Source organism: Mastigoproctus giganteus, chromosome 5, assembly GCF_048544385.1.
Source record: "Mastigoproctus giganteus isolate SK-2022 chromosome 5, ASM4854438v1, whole genome shotgun sequence".
NCBI classification, from domain to species: Eukaryota; Metazoa; Arthropoda; class Arachnida; order Uropygi; family Thelyphonidae; genus Mastigoproctus; species Mastigoproctus giganteus.
In genome coordinates, this window is record NC_143579.1 from 206,335,311 (window position 1) to 206,357,864 (window position 22,554).

The 22,554-nt window shown below is 35.0% G+C and overlaps 1 protein-coding gene across 1 annotated transcript in view; it reads left to right on the forward strand.

Annotated features, from left to right (window-relative positions):
* The window catches only part of LOC150086032 (DNA excision repair protein ERCC-6-like), a 306,101-nt gene that overhangs the window by 39,258 nt on the left and 244,289 nt on the right, over nucleotides 1-22,554 (forward strand). The window contains exon 3 of the mRNA XM_090374774.1: nucleotides 13,329-13,454. Coding sequence (XP_090230900.1) covers nucleotides 13,329-13,454 — 126 coding nt within the window. The remainder of the gene's footprint in view (nucleotides 1-13,328; nucleotides 13,455-22,554) is intronic.

Below are 22,554 nucleotides of genomic sequence, written 5' to 3' on the forward strand. Positions count from 1 at the left end.
AAAGAAAAAAGGTCTGAAAATGCCTGTCCAAATTTCAGCCTAGACTGTCAAGCCAGGAGCATTTAAATCCTTGGTAAAGAATAAATAGGGGTTATTAAGAGAGCAATAACACGGTTATAACATTTAAGAGTTCCATTTAGTTTAATTGCGGATTTGTTGGTTCACAAAACATTATCAGCAATATATGGGTTTGCAACACTTATGGCCAAAAAACATTTGGAAATTTCTTCCAAACTTCTATCTGGGTTGTCCTCATTCAAACTTTAAATTTATATTTAAGTTCTGCATTTTGCTTCTCTGAGATTTTTTGGACTTCTTTTGATATCCTTTCTTGCAAGTTCCAAATGTAAATGTCTCTGTGGTACAAGGTCTACCAGGTTTTGGTAGATTGTGCAATGTTCCCATTTAATCAATTCACATTTGCTTTATGACCTTTATTGTGGATGGTTTATTTCCAAAAAACTTGGACTGGCATACAACTTCTTGCCATTTTCATATTTTCATGCCATTTTACAATTTTGATCTTCTCCCTATGTTCAAATTATTCAGAAAGAATAAACAAAAAATTGTAAACTAATTTTCAAATAACTTATACATATTTACATTATCATATATTCAAAATAACTTAGTTATTTACGGACTACACTGTATAATAAATTATCCCAAGTAATTTTTGGCATTTTACCAATTCTCATACAGTGCTAAGTGAGTGAGAAGCAAACACTGAGTTCAGATTGTGGGGATTCTTAAAGGATTAAGTATTTAGAAATAAGCAGGTGAAGCTTTGGAAATACTCCTGACAACCAGCAGGGCCATTGTTATGAACAAAACTTTGACTCAAAAAACAGTATCTTTCTTGAAACAGTTGGAATCATCTGATGTCTAATAGAATATTCATACAGAAATCCACAGACTGAAAAATGTTAGTTGAGTTAATGTTTAAAAGGATATTGTACTGGTAAACAATTCTATGGCTCTATTTTTAATATAAAATGTTGTTTTCCCAGTGAAATTTAATTTCTAAAGCGGTTTGGACGTTAAAAAAGCCTCCTGCTTTTTCTGAAAAAGAGTACTGTTTCCTCCTGCTTTTTGGGAAGCATTCCTATTTTTTACAAAAAGAACCCTTCCTGTTTTCCTTCTGCTTACAAATGTCTGATCTCCAGCTTTTTGAAAGTCAAAAGTTGGCAGCTATGTTTATCTAAACCCTTGGTTTTCTATAAATATGCTAAGGCTGTTCAAGATAAGAATGTAGCTTATTGCAATTGGTATGTATCCAGATCTTGAACTTTCTGTTGTTTTCTACCTCAAATTAAAGCTCACTATAGCTGTAAAACAATTATTAATCAATATAAACTCAATTTTGAACAGACTAAGAAACAATAGAAAACTTGCTCATTGTCCAAATAGTGGTTGAGCCTTCTGGTCTCTAGCCAAAACTGTTGACTGCAACTTCTATTCATGTATACTTCCACTTCTGTTAGGGCTTGATGGTTCATCCTCAGCAGAAGATAAAGTTGACTTATTAGCCTCCTGCTTTTCTTCCAACTCTTGTATCAGTGATCTTGGTAAATTACCTCCCACCATACTAGACACACTTGACTCAATGACTCCTGTGGTCCTCTAACAGAAAGATGTTATAATAATTTCTAACAATATTGATGATAAGAAAGCTCCAAGTCATGGTGTCATTTCTCCACTTGCTCTCCAAAACCCGTGCTCCTTCTTTGTTTCCTTTTTGCACATTCTTATTCCACTGGTATTTTTTTCCTTCATGGAAATTTTCTATCCTCATAGCCATTTTCTAAAAAGGGTGAAAAATTCCTCCCAATTATTGTCTCATTGCACTTATATCTACTCTTTTCAATGTATTGGTGAAATACATCTGCTAACTCTTAATTACCATCTCAACCTTCCACCTGATTAATGATGGCCTATATGGATTCTGTCATTGTCGATCCACTGGTGATATATTGGTTTATGTTACTCATATTTGCATAAAATTCTTTGGAAAAGTTCAGTGAAACTCAAGAAGTTACTCTTGACATTTCCAAGGCTTTTGATCATGTTTGGCATAAAGGTCTTTTAAACAAGTTCCTATCTTATGGTTGCATTTGTTTTTTTTTCTTCTTCTTTTTGCGATTGGTTAGCTAGTTTCTCTGACTGCTCACTGCGGGTGATAGATCTGTCTTCTAACTTTTCAACTAATGGTGATGTTTTCCAAGGTCTTCTTGTTTATTAATGACCTTCTTTCACTGACTAGAAATCCTATCTCTATTTTTTGCTGATGATAGTAATTTTGGGAAAACCTTGTGCTGTAGAAACAGTTTTAGTTTCTCTAATATCCACTATCAATTCATAAATGTCAGTCTCCAGATAATTTTCCAATGGGCAAAGAAAACTTCATTAACTTCTGTCCTCCTAAACACAGTCCTGTCTTGTTTCTTGCAAAAGAGCATATACTGTCCCCATGTTCATCTTCAATGACACACATCTTTATACATGATCACATACAGTAGAATGTCGGTTATCTGGAATAATTAGAAAGGCTGATTTTTCTTCTTCTCTCTTTTTTTTTTTTTTTTTTTATATATTAATGATAGTATTTGAGACAAATGTTTATTTTGCTGAGACTTTTTTTTTTTTTTACGTTGTATATCTGGTGAAATGTTGGATTACAACTGATGAGTTTTCTCGGAAACCATTAGTGATAGGTTTAGTATTTGCTTCCATGAACCCAGTTTTCCATTACATATTTTGTTCTCTTCATTTCATATTATGTTTAGTTTAGCTCCAGATTTGGTAAGAATGATATCAGCCCGAAACTGTGCAATTTATTATTTTTCTCAGGTTTTATGGTAATATGTCAAAGAAAAGAAACTGCACTGAAATGGGCAGCAAACCAGTAAGAATGCAATATAATCAAATTTGAGAGATTTAGCAGAAAAAAATCAAAATCTTGAGAGATTTAGCAGAAAAAAATGGGTCACAACAAACAAAACAAAAAAAATCAAACATTTTAAAAAATTACTTTAAACTTTTTCCACGTAAAATTTGCAGTAAAATACCTATCCAAATATACATACAAAAAATTTGTATATACCTATGTTAATGTATGAACTTTTATTAGTTATTATTATTTTTTAATTAAATAAATTTTTTTTTTTACGCTATTTAAAGTCTGTTTCTTTTACCTTAATACATTATAACAAAATTTATTTAATTTTACCTTATGTTCAATTATCCGGAAAATTTTGCTATCCAGAAGAGATCTGACATTAATTATTCCGGATAACTGATGCTCTACTGTATCTTTATTGGAGTTTGCTGTATGATGCTCTACTGTATCTTTATTGGAGTTTGCTGTATGATGCTCTACTGTATCTTTATTATAAGTATATCCCAAACGTTGCTTCCTCTGTATGAAAAAAAACAAAAAAAAAACTGGTTTTCTTTGTTGTTCTTGGCATTACTTTTTTTCTAAACAGCTAACTCTGTGCAAATTTCAAATCCATCCTCATCATTCTACTCTTCCGTTTGGCATGGGTTGAGTCCCTATTTAGATATCGTACTCCATTGTTGTTGATCTTTTGAACCTTGCATCATTTGTTGATAACTCTGAAAGCCTGTTTTCCTTTAGGCATTGGAACCATTCTCTTTTGGGTCTTCTTGGTGGTCTCTTATCTCCAATTCTTCTTGTCAGTACTACATTAGGCAGCCTGTGTTGTGTCATCTGGTTCACATGTCCAAACCACTGAAGTTGTTTTTTGTAGATCTGCTCTATTATTCTGCATTCAAAATTTAGATCTCTCCTTACTTGTTCATTAGTTTTATGTTCTCTCCAATTTGTTTTATTGATTTTCCTTAGACATCTCATTTCAAATGACATTATTTTTTGCCGTTCTTTTTTATTTATTCTCCAATTCTCTGATCCATAAGTTGCTGTGGGTATGATGACGGTTTCATATAATTTAATTTTTAGACTATTTGAGATTTTATTGCTCTTCCATATGTTTTTGAGTTTGTTCATGTTTGTCCATCCGATGTTCAGTCTGTGATTAATTTTGGTCAATATTACTTAGTTTTCCGGTTATTAGAGAGCCCAGGTATACAAATTTTTGTACTTGTTCTATTTGTTGATTTTGGATGTTTATGTCTATGTTTTTTCTGATTTGCATTACTTTGGTTTTATTTATATTAATATTAATTCCATAATTGTTGCTTGCTTTATCGATGTGTGTTAATATTTCTTTTAGTTATTCTTTGGTTTCTGTTAAAATTACAATATCATCTGCATATTTTATGTGGTTTGTATTTTTTCCATTTATTATTGTGCCTCTTTTTTCTTCAGTTGATTTCATTAGTTCTAGGTAGATAGGCGCCTCCGTAGCCAGGTGGGAAGGAGCAGCAGTGCGTAGCACATGTTTCTTGATTAGACCGGGGTTCGAGCCCGTCACCACCAAATACGGAGGATGCGGAAAGGTCAGGAAATGACCACCGCATATCCCGGAGCAATATGGCCTTAGTTGCTAATGCTCCTAAAAACCAAATAACAACAACAACTAGGTAGATATTAAATAGATATGGAGGTAAAGGGCATCCCTGCACGATTCATTCCTCTATTTCAAATTTCTCTGTTTTAAGTTTGTTGAATTTTACTATTGCTCTTTTATTTTTGTAGAAATTGTTTATAAACATGATTATTTCATGATCAAGTGGGATTTTTTGTAGTTGCTTCGTTAGATTTTTTTCTGTTTACAGCAGGCATGGGCAACCTTTCCTAGTTCGGAGGCCAAATTATCATTCTGTCTCCAAGTCAAGGGCCGGACCAAATTATTGAATGAAATAAATTAATATGAAATGAATTAAAACAAGTTGCTTAATTATTAATAATAAATGAAATATAAAGTTGCTACTTCATATTTCATTTATTTTTAATATAATGCTTTGGTATAAAGCTCTACATAAATTTTATAATATAATGAACAACATAATTTAATGTGAAAATTGGCCTTGTACTTGAACTATGAGACTATCAATATTGACGTTAATTACTTAAGGATAATCGCATAGAATTTGAGGTTTTCGTCTGTTATTCTTGTTTGAATTTTTGATTTATTGTATTTCATCCTCGAAAAAAACTGTTCATACATATATGTGCTGCCGAAAAGACAAATGATTTTTCTTGAGAAGGTGCGTAAATTTGTATATTTTTCTTCCACCAAATAAAATTTATAAAAATCCGTCAAAGCAGTGTTGTTAAATTGTGATTTTAGCACTAAATCCACCTGAAGCTCAATAAATTCCATCTGTAAGTTTTCTGGCACATTATTTACATCAGCATCCATTGGACAAGCAAATATAGCGAATGTGGAGTCTTTGTTTTGGAAGTCGGCAAATCTTGTATCAAATTGCTCTATTAGTGCCTTCAGTTTTCCATAACAATTATAAGGGATATTTTTATGAGTTGCTAGAGTAAGAAAATGATAACAATTTTTAGCTCTTATCTGACTTTCCAACAATCTTAGTTTATTACAAAAAGCTTTGACATGTCCATGGAGTTCATGAACCAATTGTCCTTGTTTTTGCAATTTGAGATTCAGTTCGTTTAGGTATCTGGTGACATCTACAAGAAATGCTAAATCACACACCCACTCATCTTTTACTTGGTTAATTGTGTTTCCTTTTATGTCCATAAAATCTGCAATGTCTTGTCTCAGATAATAAAATTGTTTAAACATTTTACCTTTACTCAACCACTTCACTTCACAATAATAAGACACATCTTCATAATCCGAAAATAGGTTCTGCCAAATACTCCTTAAATTGGCAGTGATTAAGTGCATGTGACTTAATAAAGTTAGCTTGTCTTTTGGAATTTCATCCCAATCCCGTTCAAACATCAACATGATATATGCAAAGCACATCTCTCATTGATTTTGATCCACTATGGCCATAGATGCTGATGATGCGCCAAATAAACCCCCAACCAACTCATTGATTTTTACTAAATCTGACCGACAGCTAGTGTCAATCAGATTTTGCATCATTCAGCAATCATTAAAAATATGGAGTACCATTTAGATACAACCATTCATGTTTTTCACTAGCTCCTCCAGAAATAGCTTATTATGAGTGGGGAGATGCTGCACTTCCAAATTTTGACCAACTGAGCAAGAATTATTCACAACATTCTTATTATTACTAGTATTTAGTGCAAGGAAGCCTGAGGCTTATGCTACACTAGCTAAAATAAATTTCTGAGTTACCCTGAGAGAGAGAGAGAGAGAGAGAGAGAGAGAGAGAGAGAGAAGAAGGGAATCACCAAGAAAGAGAAGAATGATGATATCCAGCTCAGTACCCTGAGTGAGCTAAACCCATACTCACCAGATGTGAGCCCATATTGGAATAAAAGTTATTCCAGTAGAGAAGTTTGCTAAAAAGTAATCTGCTCCATGTTTAAATCTGCCCACTGATAGGAATTGAATATTCCTACCACTATAGAGTGTAGCAGCTACTGTCTTGTAAATTTGGAATTTTTCTCACTAAGTTGACCTGATGGATTTCACAGCAAATCTGGAAATTTCATTAATTGTATTTTTGTGTATTAAATGTCTCCTCTAATTTCAGCCTTATTATGCCTTTCATGCGGCACATCACTTAAATTATTGGAAGATGTTTTCAGACAGTGATTTCATAGTATTGACAAAATCACTTAATGGTTTGTGGAGAAAGCACTTTTTTTTTTTTTTTTTTTTATGTAAACCCCAAAATGAAAGGTATTAGAACCTATAGTACTTGGTACCGTGCTTAAGTTGGAGGTTGAGAAGATGAAAGAAGATATTTGTTGACATTGGACTTGAACTTCTGTAGACTGTAATTTTCAGGAAATACGTATGAAGGAAGGTTGTTCCAGAAAACGGCAGTTGAATGAATAAACGAGGAAGATGAAAAGTTGGTTCTGTGAGTTTGAAGTTGGACAGTAAATGGATGTTGGCTGGTGGCAGCACGTGTTCGAGCTGTTTTGAAAGAGAGAGAGAGAGAGAGAGAGAGAGAGAGAGAGAGAGAGAGAGAGAGCGGGCATTATAGATGCCAATTCAGAAGAACAGTGCCCATGGAAATATCTGTAGAAGAGGCATGCAGCAGAAACGTTTATGAGACAGTGAGTGGACAGACTGTTAGAGATGAATCATTAATTAACTTAACTGCCCTCTTCTGAACGGAATCAAGAAGCCTGAGAGAGGTTTTGGGGGCACCACCCAAGATGTGGGAACAATATTCCATGGTAGGGCGAATTTGAGATTTGTACAGTGAACAGCTGTTTGGAAGAAAAGTAACGCCGAGAGTGAAAGAGAAAACCAAGTTTTTTAGAAGCAGAGGAAGCAATATTTGTAATGTGCTTGTGCCAAGAGAGATTAGAAGTCAGGGTAATCCCCAAAAGAGAGATATCATTCTGATATATCTCTTTTGGGATATATCATACACATGGCAAGAATATACCCAGATCCTTGACATAACGTGGCCTCAACAATGCCCCCCCCCCACATACACACTACTCGGACTCCCTCCAGTCACTATCTGGCAGAGTAGAGGTAGCAAGATTATACACTAGCTGATCTGGAAGCCTCCTAGAGAGTTACCAATAGGTTCGGTCCAGTGTACTAACTAGCGGCCAGCCTGCGAACACCATTTTAGCACTTTCAAGGATAGTACATATTAGAAAGGCCATTTGATGAAAGGAACCCTGATCACTCATATTTTCACTATATTTAAAAGTGACTATCCAATTCTGCCTTGAACTTTACTGTCAAACTTGCTGCCTTGACCTCCACGAGGAATAATTCATTCTAATGATTATAATTTGCATACATGTTAATTCTGATTACTTGTGTTTTTTAGTCAAGTTTATGCATATTTTTCAAATATACAGATTTGTTCCCCCCCCCCCCATTAATACCTACTAAATTTAACAATATACACTTAAAAGCTGAGATTAAATGTCTGTATAGCCAGTGTAAGTATCTGTTTACATTGGGTGAAAAAATACATCTGGACTTTGTATATAATATGTTTTGACTGATGTGTTTGCATATTTGATTTTTGTAGTAAACAATTAACTTTTGATATCTTAATTTCATTGTGTTTTTTTTTTTTTCGTAAGTAGCAGTAACCACTTAGATGGAGTTTAGTTCACTGTCATTGTTATTGGTTGGGTGGTTCTGTGTTGTAGTTGGATTTATTAGCATTAGCATTAGTAGAGGCATTTGATGCAAGAAAGCAAGCTTATGCAGCATCAGCCAAAAAAAAAAAAAACCACTTCCACTTCACCCCTCTGTTCATTCAAAATACCTGTCCAACTGAGCCTTAAACTTATTTAGGCTATCAACTTCCACGACAAGGGATGGAAGTCTGTTCCACCAACCAACCACCCGCTGGCTAAAGGCAAATTTCCGCACGTCTATCCTACATCTGTCTTTCCTCAATTTGAATTTATGCCCTCTCAGGTGATTATTCTGAGCGAGAGGAAGAATCCCATCAGCATTGAGCATGCTCAAACCATTCAAGGCCTTATACACCTCTATCAGATCACCTTGCTGGTGCCTAGTCTCCAGACACTGTAATTTGCAAAACTTAAGCCTTTCTTCTTAAGAGCACCCCTTTGTTCCATTCACTAATCTTGTTGCCCTTCTCTGTACTCGTTCCAGCAGCTCTACATCCTTCTTGAAATGAGGCCTCCAGACCTGTATACAGTACTCTAGGTGTGGCCTGACCATTGCCTTATACAAGGGAATAATCACCTCCTTATCCCTGCTAGAAAAATTCCTATATATCATTGACAATACACCATGAGCTACTCTTGCAGCCCGTCTGCACTGCTCAGAGAACTTCATATCTGCCTGCACAACCACCCCCAGGTCCCTTTCATTCTCTACCACTGTCAGTGTAGTACCACAGAGTTGATACGTTGCTCTGGGGTTGCTGTTTCCCATGTGTAGTACTTTACATTTGTCAATGTTAAACTTCATTTGCCACCTCTCAGCCCATCTGCTCAACTTTTCCAGATCCTGTTGCAGCAGCATAGTGTCAGTAGTGTCCTTGACAACCCTGCCTACCTTTGTATCATCTGCAAACTTCGACATTAAGCTTGATATACCCTCATCAGTATCATTTATGAATACTGAAAACAATAATGGACCCAACACTGAGCCCTGAGGGACTCCACTAATAACATTAGTCCACGACGAGCAGTGTCCATTGATTACCACTCTCTGTCTTCTCCCCCTCAACCACCCCTTTATCCACAGCAGCAATTTGCCTCCAATGCCACACTGCTCCAATTTGTGCAGTAGTCTTCCATGTGCAACAGTATCAAAAGCCTTTCTAAGATCCAAGTATATAATATCAAAGTTATTCCCTGCATCCAGTTCCTTTGTGACTGCATCATAGTATCCAATCAAATTGGTCAGGCATGACTTCCCCTTAACAAAACCATTTTATTGTTAAAAGAAGATTAAATTAGTTTAAATGTGTGTTTAGGAGCTGTGGCAACCGATTTGGAAGTTCATGTAGTGTGCTATAGTGGATTTCAACCAAGTTGCAGAATGTAAAGATTTTACGTTAACTAATGTTATGTAATTAAACGGAATAAAAAAAAAAAAAATATATATATATATATATATACACACACACACATAAACAATGCAAAGAACTTCAAAATGTCTAGTTTATTGCATTTCATAAAGATATGCTTAATTTATCGACTGTGGCATGTGACATACATTTATTAGTTATTATTAATTTGGAAGAAAAGGCATAATAGAAATCTAGCTTTAGTCAGAAAAGCATTTGGGTTAGTGCTGGATTTCTGTTAAGTCTCTAGTTATTTCTAAACTTTGGTAGGTGCTTGCTCTCTAAAAGGTGAACTTCATGAGATCCCACCCTTCTGTTGCTGGATCTCCTGATATATTTTTGTCCCCTTGTTTTCCTATTAGTGAGTTTACCCATTCCCTTTGGGAACCTTATACAATCAGACTCTCCCCCAGATGTCTTGTTGCCAAGCTCTGTGAACAACTAAACCTTCTGAGCTGCCATTTCTCATAAGAAGAATAATTAGTGCTCCTTACCAGTCTAGTTGCCTTTCTTTGAACTCCAGTAATTCTGTCTTTTAGATATGGCCTAAAATTTGTATGTGATACTCCTGTGCAGTCTTACAGTAGTAGTAGTAGTAATGGAGGCTTTGTGATGCTTATGTAACATTATGATGTAATATCAGCAAAAAAAAAAAAAAATATTCACACATCCATTCCCTCTAAAAGCTTGTCCAGTTCCTCCTTGAATTTATTTAAGCTATCAACTTCCACAACGACAGACGGAAGATTGTTCCAGCAAATAACCACCGATGGCTAAAGGCAAATTTCTGCACATCTAGGCGTCTCCATAGCCAGGTGGGAAGGAGCAGCAGTGTGTAGCACACGCTTCTTGATTAGACCGGGGTTTGAACCCGTCACCACCAAATACGGAGGATGCGGAAAGGCCAGGGAATGACCACCGCATATCCCCAGAGCAATATGGCCTTAGTTGTTAATGCTCCTAAAAACCAAACAAACCAATCTGCACATCTATTCTACAACTGTCTTTCCTCAATTTGAATTTATGCCACATCAGGTTCGTAATCTGAGCAAGTTTAAGAATCCCATCAGAATTCAGCTTGCTCAACCCATTCAAGGCCTTATTCACCTCAGTCAGATCACCTCGCAGGTGCCTGGTCTCCAGCACTGAAATTTACACAACTTAAGCCTTTCTTGGTAAGAGGATCCCTTCGTTCCCCTCACCAATCTTGTTGCTCTTCTCTGTACATGCTTAAATAACTCTACATCCTTCCTGAAATGAGGTCTCCAAACCTGTACCCAGTACTCAAGGCATGGCCTGACCATTGCCTTATACAAAGGGATAATCACCTCCTTTTCCAGGCACCTCCATAGTCAGGTGGGAAGGAACAGCAGTGCGTAGTACATGCTTCTTGATTAGACCGGGGGGGGTTTGAGTCCATCGCCACCAAATACGGCAGATGCGGAAAGGTCAGGGAATGACCACTGCATATCCCGGAGCAATATGGCCTTAGTTACTAATGCTCCTAAAAACCAAATAACAAACAAACATAACAAACCTCCTTTTCCCTACTAGCAAAATTCTTGTATATCATTGACAGTACCCCATGACCTGCTCTGGCAGCCTGTCTGCATTGCTCAGAAAACTTCATATCTGAGTGCACAATTACTCCCAGGTCTTTTTCATTTTCTACCACCCTAACTGTAGTACCACACAGTTGATATGTTTCTCTGGGGGTTACTTCTACCCATACTTTTCATTTGTCAATGTTAAACTTCAGTTGCCACTTCTCAGCTCATCTGCCCAAATTTTCTAGATCCTGTTGTAGTAGTACACTACGATTACTGTCATTAACAACCCTGCCAACCTTTGTATGATCTGCAAATTTCAACATTAAGCCTGATATACCTTCATCAATATCATTGATAAATATACAAAACAACAGTGGGCCCAACACCAAACCCTTGGAGACTCCACTAATAACATTAGTCCACGAAGAGCAGCGCCCATTGATTACCACTGTCTTCTCACACTCAACCACCCTTTTATCCATTGTAGCAACTTACCCTTAATAGCATACTGCTCCAATTTGTACAGTAGTCTTCCATGCACAACAGTGTCAAAAGCTTTCCTGAAATCCAAGTATATGATATCAAAATTATTTAATTATTCCCTTATTTAAATACAGTGACATCCTTCTCCCTACTTTGCAATGTTCTGATTTACTCTCTTCTTTGTTTAATCCCTATTGGTCATTAATCAACCTCCCAAGCTTGGTCATTAATCAACCTCCCAACCTTCACTATCAACAAACTCTCGTCTTCTGCTCTCTCCCCCTCCTACCCACCCCTCCTGTGTCATTAATGAGGATAAGAAAGAGAGGATACAGCACAAAGATCCTTAGGGATACCATTTGCTTTAGTTCATCCTAAAGATTAACTGTGAGTGACCACTCTGTCCCTTTTTTCTTAAGCCAACTTCTGATCCACCTAAATATCTTCCTTGGAATTATGATTTTCTCTAGTTTAAGGATAACCTGCCGTTAGGAACCATATAAAATACCACATGAGCTTTATGAAATGTAACCATATAAGCTATAATAAAGTCAAGGTATGTGGCAAAGTTGTTTGCATCCAGTTGTTTCATGACCCTCATTATAATAGAATGGTCAGATGAGACCTTTCATGAACCTATGCTGTGAACCCTTTAGGATTGTATTCTTGTCAAAGTAGTCCCTGTAATTGAGCCCTTAGTTAGATGGCATTATTTTTGCACCACAAAAGTCACTCATTGGTCTAGTTTTCCATTACCACTTTAGAGCCTCATTTGTGAATTGGGGAAACATTGTTCTTCTTTCTGAGAGGCCTTCCTCAGTTCCAATAACTTTTCCAATGCTCTTCTCATAGATGTTTATCAATAATTTGGCAGTAAGCTGACTTTTCACTGCTTCTTTCTGATTCAAATGCAATTTCAATTGTCAAGTACCTGCTGAACTCCTCTGCTACTTGTTTCCACTGCTACCATCTTTTAAGTAATTTGATTTACTCTTTTCTTTTATCCTTATGTGAGAATCTTTTGGCTCCCATATTTAGCATTCTTTGCCAGAGAGAGAGGTCCCTTACTCTGCTTTTGGCTGTTGTTTATAACCCAAGTGGGGATCACTTAGAGAAAAATTCATTAACAAGCACCAATTTCTTGTTGTAATACTGTACTGTGCTGGCATGAGAGTTACTTATCACAAGATACTTTGTACAAGGTATCATTCAGGTTGGAGTTATTGCTATGATTTTTCCATGGTGTGCAATAAAAATAACCAGCAAAATAAGGTTACAAATAAATACTATTTATTTGTAATGTGTTGTTACCACCAAGATAGCTATCTCAGATGGTTATTACCATCTGCTTATTTTAGCCTATATAAATCTCATTGGGTTTTAAAATGCTACACTGATGGGGTGCTTACATATTTGCAAATGAGATGGCAGCAATCATTGTACTTCCAGGGGAGGGAAACCACATTAAAAATATAAAACATTACATTTTTCTTAGCCTTCTTAAAATGACTTTTTTCTCCCTTACTAGGCAGGTTACTATATTTGAAAATGGGAAAAAGTTCTATAGTTTGATATTTTAATATATAAATGAGTGCTGTGAACTGTAACTCATTAGAACTTGAACTTAATGATTTTTCATGCAATTATTAATTCTCTTTCTCATTTAAGCCTCGGGAAAACGATACAGATCATATCATTCTTATCTGGGATGTTTGATGCTGACCTCATTCGCTGTGTGTTGATAATAATGCCTGTATCACTGTTACCAAATTGGCAAAGAGAATTTGAAAAATGGTAAGTTTTTAAATACAGTATTTTTTTTATCTGTTTAGTTTTGAATACATCTTTGATTTGAAGTAAATTAACAGTTGAATGGAAAAGTCTATTATATTAAACTGTAAACATCTTAAATTTTCTCAAATATCCCATTTCAAAACAATTTAATGTTGATATAAACATTTTGATGTGTTGCATCTCCAAGTTTATTGAATAAACATGAACTAAGAAGGATTTCAAATTCATTAGATACATAGAAATGGGATATATTATAGAAATTGTCAGATGTTCCAAGTGTCCACTACCAGTATACATGCATAAATGGCATTTCTGAAAAGCCCAACATGTGGTGGTGCAAATAACTAATCTATCTGCTTTCTGTTCATCACCCACAAATCCTGCAATGTTTTTTGTGGTTTATTAGCATTAGTAAAGGCACATGATGCAAGAAAGCAAGCTTATATAGCATCAGCCAAAAAAAAAAAAAAAAATCTAATTTCACCCATCCACTCACTCCAAATGTTTGTCTAGTTCTGCCTTGAATCTATTTAAGCTATCAACTTCTACAACGACAGATGGAAGTTTGTTCCAGCAATCAACCACATGCTGGCTAAAGGCAAACTTCTGCACATCTATCCCACAACTGTCTTTCCTCAAGTTGAATTTATGCCCTTTCAGGCGATTATTCTGAGCAGGAGGAAGAATCCCATCAGCATTGAGCATGCTCAAACAATTCAAGGCTTTATACACCTCAATCAGATTACCTCGCAGGTGCCTAGTCTCCAGACACTGTAATTTGCAAAACTTAAGCCTTTCTTCATAAGAGCAACCTTCTCTGTACTCATTCCAGCAGCTCTACATCCTTCTTAAAATGATGCCTCCAGACCTGTATACAGTACTCAAGGTGTGGCCTGACCATTGCCTTCTACAAGGGGATAATCACCTCTTTATCCCTGCTAGAAAAATTTCTGTATATCATTGACAAAACACCATGAGCTACCTTTGCAGACTGTCTGCACTGCTCAGAAAACTTTATATCTGTCTGCACAATTACCCCCAGGTCCTTTTCATTCTCTACCACTGTCAGTGTAGTACCATACAGTTGATACTTTACTCTGGGATAACTGCTTCCCATATGCAGTACTTTACATTCAATGTTAAACTTAAGTTGCCACCTCTCAGTCCTGTTGCAGCAGCGTACTGTCGTTAGTGTAATTAACAACCCTGCCAACCTTCATATCATCTGCAAACTTGGACAATAAGCCTGATATACCATCATCAATATCATTAATAAATACAGAAAACAACAATGGACCCAACACACTGAACCCTGAGAGACTCCACCAATAACATTAGTCCATGAAGAGCAGTGTCCATTGATTACCACTCTGTCTTCTCCCACTCAACCATCCCTTTATCCATAGCAGCAATTTGCTTCCAATGCCACACTGCTCCAATTTGTGCAGCAGTCTTCCATGTGCAACAGTATCAAAAGCCTTTCTAAGATCCAAATATATGATATCAAAGTTATTCCCTGCATCCAGTTCCTTTGTGACCACAACATAGTATCCAATCAAATTGGTCAGACGAGAATTTTCCTTAAAACAAAACTATGCTGTGTCCGAGCTATAACTGAATTCTTGTCTAGATGATCCTGCTGTGCTTCTTTAACCAGTGCCTCCATTAATTTCCTTGGAACAGAAGTTATAAGGGTACACTTTATATTTCAGGTATTCCTATGCAAAAAATTCTAATGAAGTCAGGTCTAAATTCCTTGGGGGGGAGATTAAAAATACATCCCTCCACAGCTATCCATCTCAAAAATTCACTGCCCAGATAGGCACAGATATTGGAATGAAAAGGCTAGTACCACTGGTATTTCCACTCTAGTGCTGCTCTAAAAATTGTGCTTGTTGATTATGATTCCTTCCTGATTTATATGCAACAGCTAAGGTATGAAAAGTTTGAACTTTATCTTTTACGATTCTCATAATAGTTTATTAACTCAAATGCAGTTATTGAGGAAATGGTGCCTTGTCAACTGGTCATTTTCACATATAATAGCCTAGATGTTTTGTGGCACTTCTTGATATCATTTTCTCTTCATTATTACTGCTGTAAATAGCACGGTTTTTTTTTATATATATATATATATATATATATATATATAAAAAATATAATTACGAATAATAAAATTAAAATTAAGTAGAGAAATTGGATTTGAATTTGAATTGCGATAATATGAATTATGGATCAGGGACACTGCAAGAGCAAAGGTACCCTACAACCATAATGTATATATAAAAAATTATTTTTATTGTCATGTGTAGAATGTAGTAGGAATATATCTATAATTTAACTAGTGCTAATAATGAAAATACCGTTTACCCTGGGAGCGATATATGTTGATTAAAGGGGGGAAGAAAGGAAAAGAAAAATGTAACGTTATAAACAGGAAGAAACAAAGTGAGAATTTTGTGAAAAAACAAGATGCAAATTTTGAAAAGAACGACCAAGGTAGAAATAGTATTGCAGTATCTTTCATAATTTTTGTGTCTTCTTCAGAGGTCATCCACCCAAATTATGAAAAAGAACAGCAATACTCTTACTTCTGTTTCTGACATGTTCTGTATGTCAAAAAAACACGTGTAAGCAGCCACGTGGTAAAAACTAAAAATAATTTAGAATACAAATTTTGAATAAATAAATAAAATAAAATACGAGTTATGCAAAAATATTATGTGCCACTAAAGTATAACATACAGAACATGGATGACCTTACAGAAGTAAGCAGCCCGCTAAAAAAGTGAAGACAAAGGAAGGGAGTGTCTGAATGACAAGAACTTACCGCTACTGGACGGGTTGACAGAAAAAGACAGAGCCGGGGGCTAACCCGTGTATATATGTGTAGAAACGCTAGCGGCGCCTAGCGTTAGACGAATTTTGGTGTCTGTATATTATGTAATTTACGTATGCGGTGGAGCTACGCTACGTTAAAGTTAAGTACATGATGCTCAAACACCCGGGATAGCAAAGAAATATAATAAATAAAATAGTTTTTTTATATTTCTATTCGATTATATTCACCATCCTATCCCTATATTGAAAATACAGTTTACGCCTGGTTGCGCCTACACGTTGTTATTTTTAATTATTATTGTAACTTTAAATTTAATTTTGAATTGTAATTTTTATGCAACTTATATGTATGGAAACAAATAACTTTGACAACATACTACATGGGCAGAGTAGGATAAATTTGACCCTGGGTACACATGCTCTGTACTGTACTCCGCAACATGGATGTAACTCTAAACATACACATTTAACACACACAAGTCAGAGCACATCAGCATGTAATGCTTCTAACTTAGATAAATATGGGATCCATATACTTAAATTCAACACCTGCAAGAATAAACTTTGTTTAACCTGTCCCTGCATACACCCGCAACATATTACAAATGATGCATCAAAACCTACTTTTTGTAAAACTAGTAATGTTATATACCTCATAACCTGCAAAACATGTAATATAAAATACGTCGGACAAACCAGCAATAAGCTACACCTAAGAATTAATCAACATAGATCTGACATCAATAACTACTTAAATAGAAATAATAACAATTTAGAACAAGAAATAGAATATATGCATTTTCAATCTCACAACTTTAACAATATATACATATCCATATTAGCACAGATTAATAATGCTAATATTAGAACTAAACAAGAAGAAATATTTATGTTAAAATTAAAAACATTATACCCATATGGTCTAAATAATAAATTCAACCATAAAATTATTACCAATAACTTAACAGACAGTTGTATATATGACAAATTTAATATAATAAAGTTCCATAAGTACCCACGCAAATGTACTCATAAATCTAAAAATACCAGCAACAAACACAGTAATATTTTAGGTGATTTTGAAGCCACACTTAAAAACTGGGATAAAAACATTATAAATATAAGTGATATACATAATTTACTTTTCAGTACTAAACACAGTATACTGAAAGCACTACACAAATTCATACGCACTTTCAATTTCGAGTCCAAACATCTCTTTCATATAATAAATGATATTTGTAAATTCAATCTAAAAAACAAAAGCTCAATAACACATGAAAAAGAATCAATCATTATCTTGAACTTCAACAACCGTATCATGGACAACATAAATATCAATAAACTTGTAAATCAGCATAATCATCTACTTCCGAATACTAGTCCTAGTTATATTAAAGTAAGATATAAGTATAATAAACCCTTTGGATTATTAGCTTGCAACTACAAATCTATAGCTACCAGTTTAACATCACATATTACAGACACCAATAACTGCATTTGTCAACAAAACAACATGCAGCAATATATTGATCCAGACTATGGACACATCATTACAGGAAATCTAAACATAGTTATGGACCCAATGCTCAGACATGTACTATCACAAGGATTCAAATTCAGGCCACCTACCAAAATAAACGTAACCAACTTCAATAAGCAGCTATATCAAGACCTGTTAAACTACTGCTTCCAACTAGCCTACAAAAATAACACGCCTATAGAAGCATACCATATGTGGATTAGCCATACATTTGCCATATTCAAACATAAATATGCATTACACAGTTCAAATGTATATTATCAGGGCACCTACTACAACTTGACTAAATTAAAACAAAAACTGCTAGAATTTCACAAAAACTTCGTAATCACACCGGTAGATAAAGCAGCCAATAATTTTGCATTCATTTGCAAATATTTTTATACATATACTTTAACTAATGAACTTAACTCAAGCAATACCTACAAACCTATTTCCAGTACATGTAATATCATTACAAAAAAACTTATGGCCTTCAACAAAAAAACTAAAGCTCAACTTAAGCAATTATAGCTTACCTTATATCTACTTCATTCCTAAATTTCATAAAAAAACCAATAGGCTTCAGATTCATAACCTCATGCAAAAATAGTTATGTACACAAATCTGGAAAAACGCTTGAACTACTACTGCAACCACTGATGCATAATATACATAACAGCAAAATCATAGGCAACAACCAACCCGTATTAAAATTTTTGCAAAGTAATACAGTCAATAATATTCCAACCTTTGATTTCCATAGCCTATTTACCAGTATCAATCAAACCAATCTCAAATTGGTACTCAAAGATATCTATGATAAACATAAGAATTTTATTTCCTGCAACACCTATTACTGGAACAACATACTGAACTTATGTATTTCCAATAACTTCATATATGATGGTAATACAGTATATCAACAAACCAATGGAACACCTATGGGCAGCCCAGCCTCATGCATAATAGCCAACCTATATCTATACTGGTCAGAAACCTCATTTCCACAGGACCTATTACTATTCAGATATATAGATGACCTCATAGTAATTAACTGCCCTAATTTCATCCAGGATTATGGACATCTATATCCTAACGAACTTGTACTAGAAAGAACTAACAATTCTGATACAGCAGCCCATTTTTTGGATCTAGACATTAATATAAAAAATGGTATAGCCTCCATCAATTTGTACAACAAACGTGAAGCATTCAACTTTAGCATAGTAAACTTTACACAATGGAATTCCAATATTTCCAAACAAGTACATGCTAATGTTATCTTAGCACAATGCATCAGAATAGCAACAATATGCAGCGACAAAACAACAGTTATTGATAACATCAGACTATTATACAGTAAACTGACCAAAAATCTTTTTCCTATTACATACCTGCGTCATCATATCAATAAAGCCCTTAACATATTAAGGCACAAGAACTTAATAGATATCAATATAAACAGCATTATTAGTTTATAACTTATAATTATTCCCATACGCATCAAGTTTGTATATAGTGTAAATACAATACACTAGGCCTCTTTGGTGTCTTACGGTCTGGAAAACTTGTACCCACCGATTGGCCTGACATAGTGTATTTGCCTTGTAATTACCTTGTAATTAATTTTAAACCTATCTTGATTTATTTATTTAATTGTTAATTGTAACTTATATATACATGTTACACTTTTAACACAACTGACTTAAGTACATGATGCACCAACTCTCGGACATTCGTTCAGGGTCCTAACTATAGGAACGGGTTTGCAACCCCGAACTACCCTAGCCCAACTACATATCCCTAATTTAATCATCTTTTTGCTTTACTAATTTCTACATTTTATGCTCTGTGAGCCATTAGTTTACCGACAGCAAAAATCAGAGTACTATTTTTCTTACTATACCCAATCTATATTTTTCGTCTTAACAAAGTTTAGCTGCCTTCTACTGCTACTTTGTAAGCTATTATATTTCTTTGCTATCCCGGGTGTTTGAGCATCATGTACTTAACTTTAACGTAGCGTAGCTCCACCGCATACGTAAATTACATAATATACAGACACCAAAATTCGTCTAACGCTAGGCGCCGCTAGCGTTTCTACACATATATACACGGGTTAGCCCCCGGCTCTGTCTTTTTCTGTCAACCCGTCCAGTAGCGGTAAGTTCTTGTCATTCAGACACTCCCTTCCTTTGTCTTCACTTTTTTAGCGGGCTGCTTACTTCTGTAAGGTCATCCATGTTCTGTATGTTATACTTTAGTGGCACATAATATTTTTGCATAACTCGTATTTTATTTTATTTATTTATTCAAAATTTGTATTCTAAATTATTTTTAGTTTTTACCACGTGGCTGCTTACACGTGTTTTTTTGACATACAGAACATGTCAGAAACAGAAGTAAGAGTATTGCTGTTCTTTTTCATAATTTGGGTGGATGACCTCTGAAGAAGACACAAAAATTATGAAAGATACTGCAATACTATTTCTACCCTGGTCGTTCTTTTCAAAATTTGCATCTTGTTTTTTCACAAAATTCTCACTTTGTTTTTTCCTGTTTATAACGTTACATTTTTCTTTTCCTTTCTTCCCCCCTTTAATCAACATATATCGCTCCCAGGGTACACGGTATTTTCATTATTAGCACTAGTTAAATTATAGATATATTCCTACTACATTCTACACATGACAATAAAAATAATTTTTTATATAAAAAATATATATATATAAATATATATATATAAAAAAAATTGTCCACACACACACAATTTTGTGACAAAATTTCAAGAATAATTCATTTAAAAATTTTATTTTGAAAATTATACAGATCTGGGCCATCGCCTTCAAACTCTGAATTTCAGAAATATATATATATAAAAAAATTGTCCACACACACACACACACACACACACACACACACACACACACACACACACACACGGTGGGACAACATTTCAAGAATAATTCATTTAAAAATTTTATTTTGAAAATTATACAGATCTGGGCCATCGCCTTTAAACTAGTCAGTCCCCTTCAGACTGTACACACATTCCAGCTTAGGCTCCATTGATCGTAACATTTCTGATATCTGTATCTGTTTTAATACCCATGTTACATTACTCTGAATTTCAGAAACTGACTGAAAATGCGTTCCTTTCATGACTCCTGTTATTCGAGGAAATAAAAAGAAGTCAGAAGGAGACAAATCAGGCGAATACTCAAGGTGCTGCAATGTTGTGATCGATTTTGAAATTAAAAACTCTTTCACTACAATGGCAGAATGTGCGGGAGCATTGTCATGATGTAAAATCCACGACGGAGCAATTTGAGGTCAAATCCTGTTGATTTGCTTGCGAAGCCTTTCCAAAACTTGAAGGTAAAATTGTCGATTGGCAGTTTCATTAGGTGGAACAAACTCTTTGTGGACAATTTCTTTTTGATCAAAAAAGCAAATTAACATGGTTTCACTTTTGACTTTGACATTCTTGCTTTTTTGGGTCTTGGTGAGGAAGCTCCCTTCCATTGTTGACTTTGCCTTTTTGTTTCGGGGTCATAAACAAATACCCAGCTTTCATCCCCTGTAATCACATGAGAAAGCAAATCTGGAACATCTTCAATACTTTCCAACATCTCTTGAGAATGTCGCAACTGAATTTCTTTCTGCTTGTGAGAGAGGTTTTTCGGTACCAGCTTTGCACACTTTCCTCATCAACAAATTTTCAGTCAAAATTAATCTAATACTTTCCCAATTAATGTTTAGTTTTTCGGCAATCATTCTTGTGGTTAACCGCCTATCACTTCGAACAAGGTCACGCACACAAACAATGTTTTTGTCATGTCGAGTTGAGGAAGGACGCCCTGAATGCTCACATCTTCGACAGATTCACATCCTACTTGAAACTGTTTTGCCCAATTGAAAATGCATGTTTTCAACATGGTATCATTTCCCTAAACTCTGGTCAACTTTTAATAAATATCTGTTGACGATTCGCCATTTTTCACCAAAAATTTTATCACACCTCTTTGCTCTAAATTTTGTTCCATTTTTTCACGTAACATGGAACTCAAACAAGTCTTTACACGAACCAACTTGTACAATGACTGAAACGACTGACGACGTTTACCCTTTTGTATGCAGGTAGTGGGGGGGGTTCAGGCTACACAACAGGAGGACATAACAGTGTGGCCACTTTGATGGAAACAAAATTATTCTCGGAACTTTGTCACACAGCGCGCACGCGTATTCTGTACTGTTTTTATGAGGATTTTGTTTCTGAAGACATGGCTTCATCTGGTTATAAAAAATTGCCATATATTTTAGTTGTTTATATAATATTTATTTTATTGGATTTTATCAACATATTTTATTTTATTTTAATTGGTATTCATTATTTTAGTGTATACTGTATCTTTATTTTTATCTATTATTATAATAAAATATATTTTTTAATACTGTATTCAGTATTCAGTTTATTGCTTCAATAGTCTGATCATCAAAACAGAGAATTTTTGGTGAATTATTCAGTTGCAGAAGACAGAGGTCATAGAATGTGTGTACTTTAGAGATCTTTATTAAATCTTAACAGAAGCCATTTGAAATGTTGAAAATAGTTTCTCATAAATCTTTGGTGACATATGCACACAGGTGAATATAAGAACAGATTATATAAGCAAGCAGGAATCCATGTATTCACAGTGATGGAATCCTTACATTAGAAAGGCTTCATGTAAG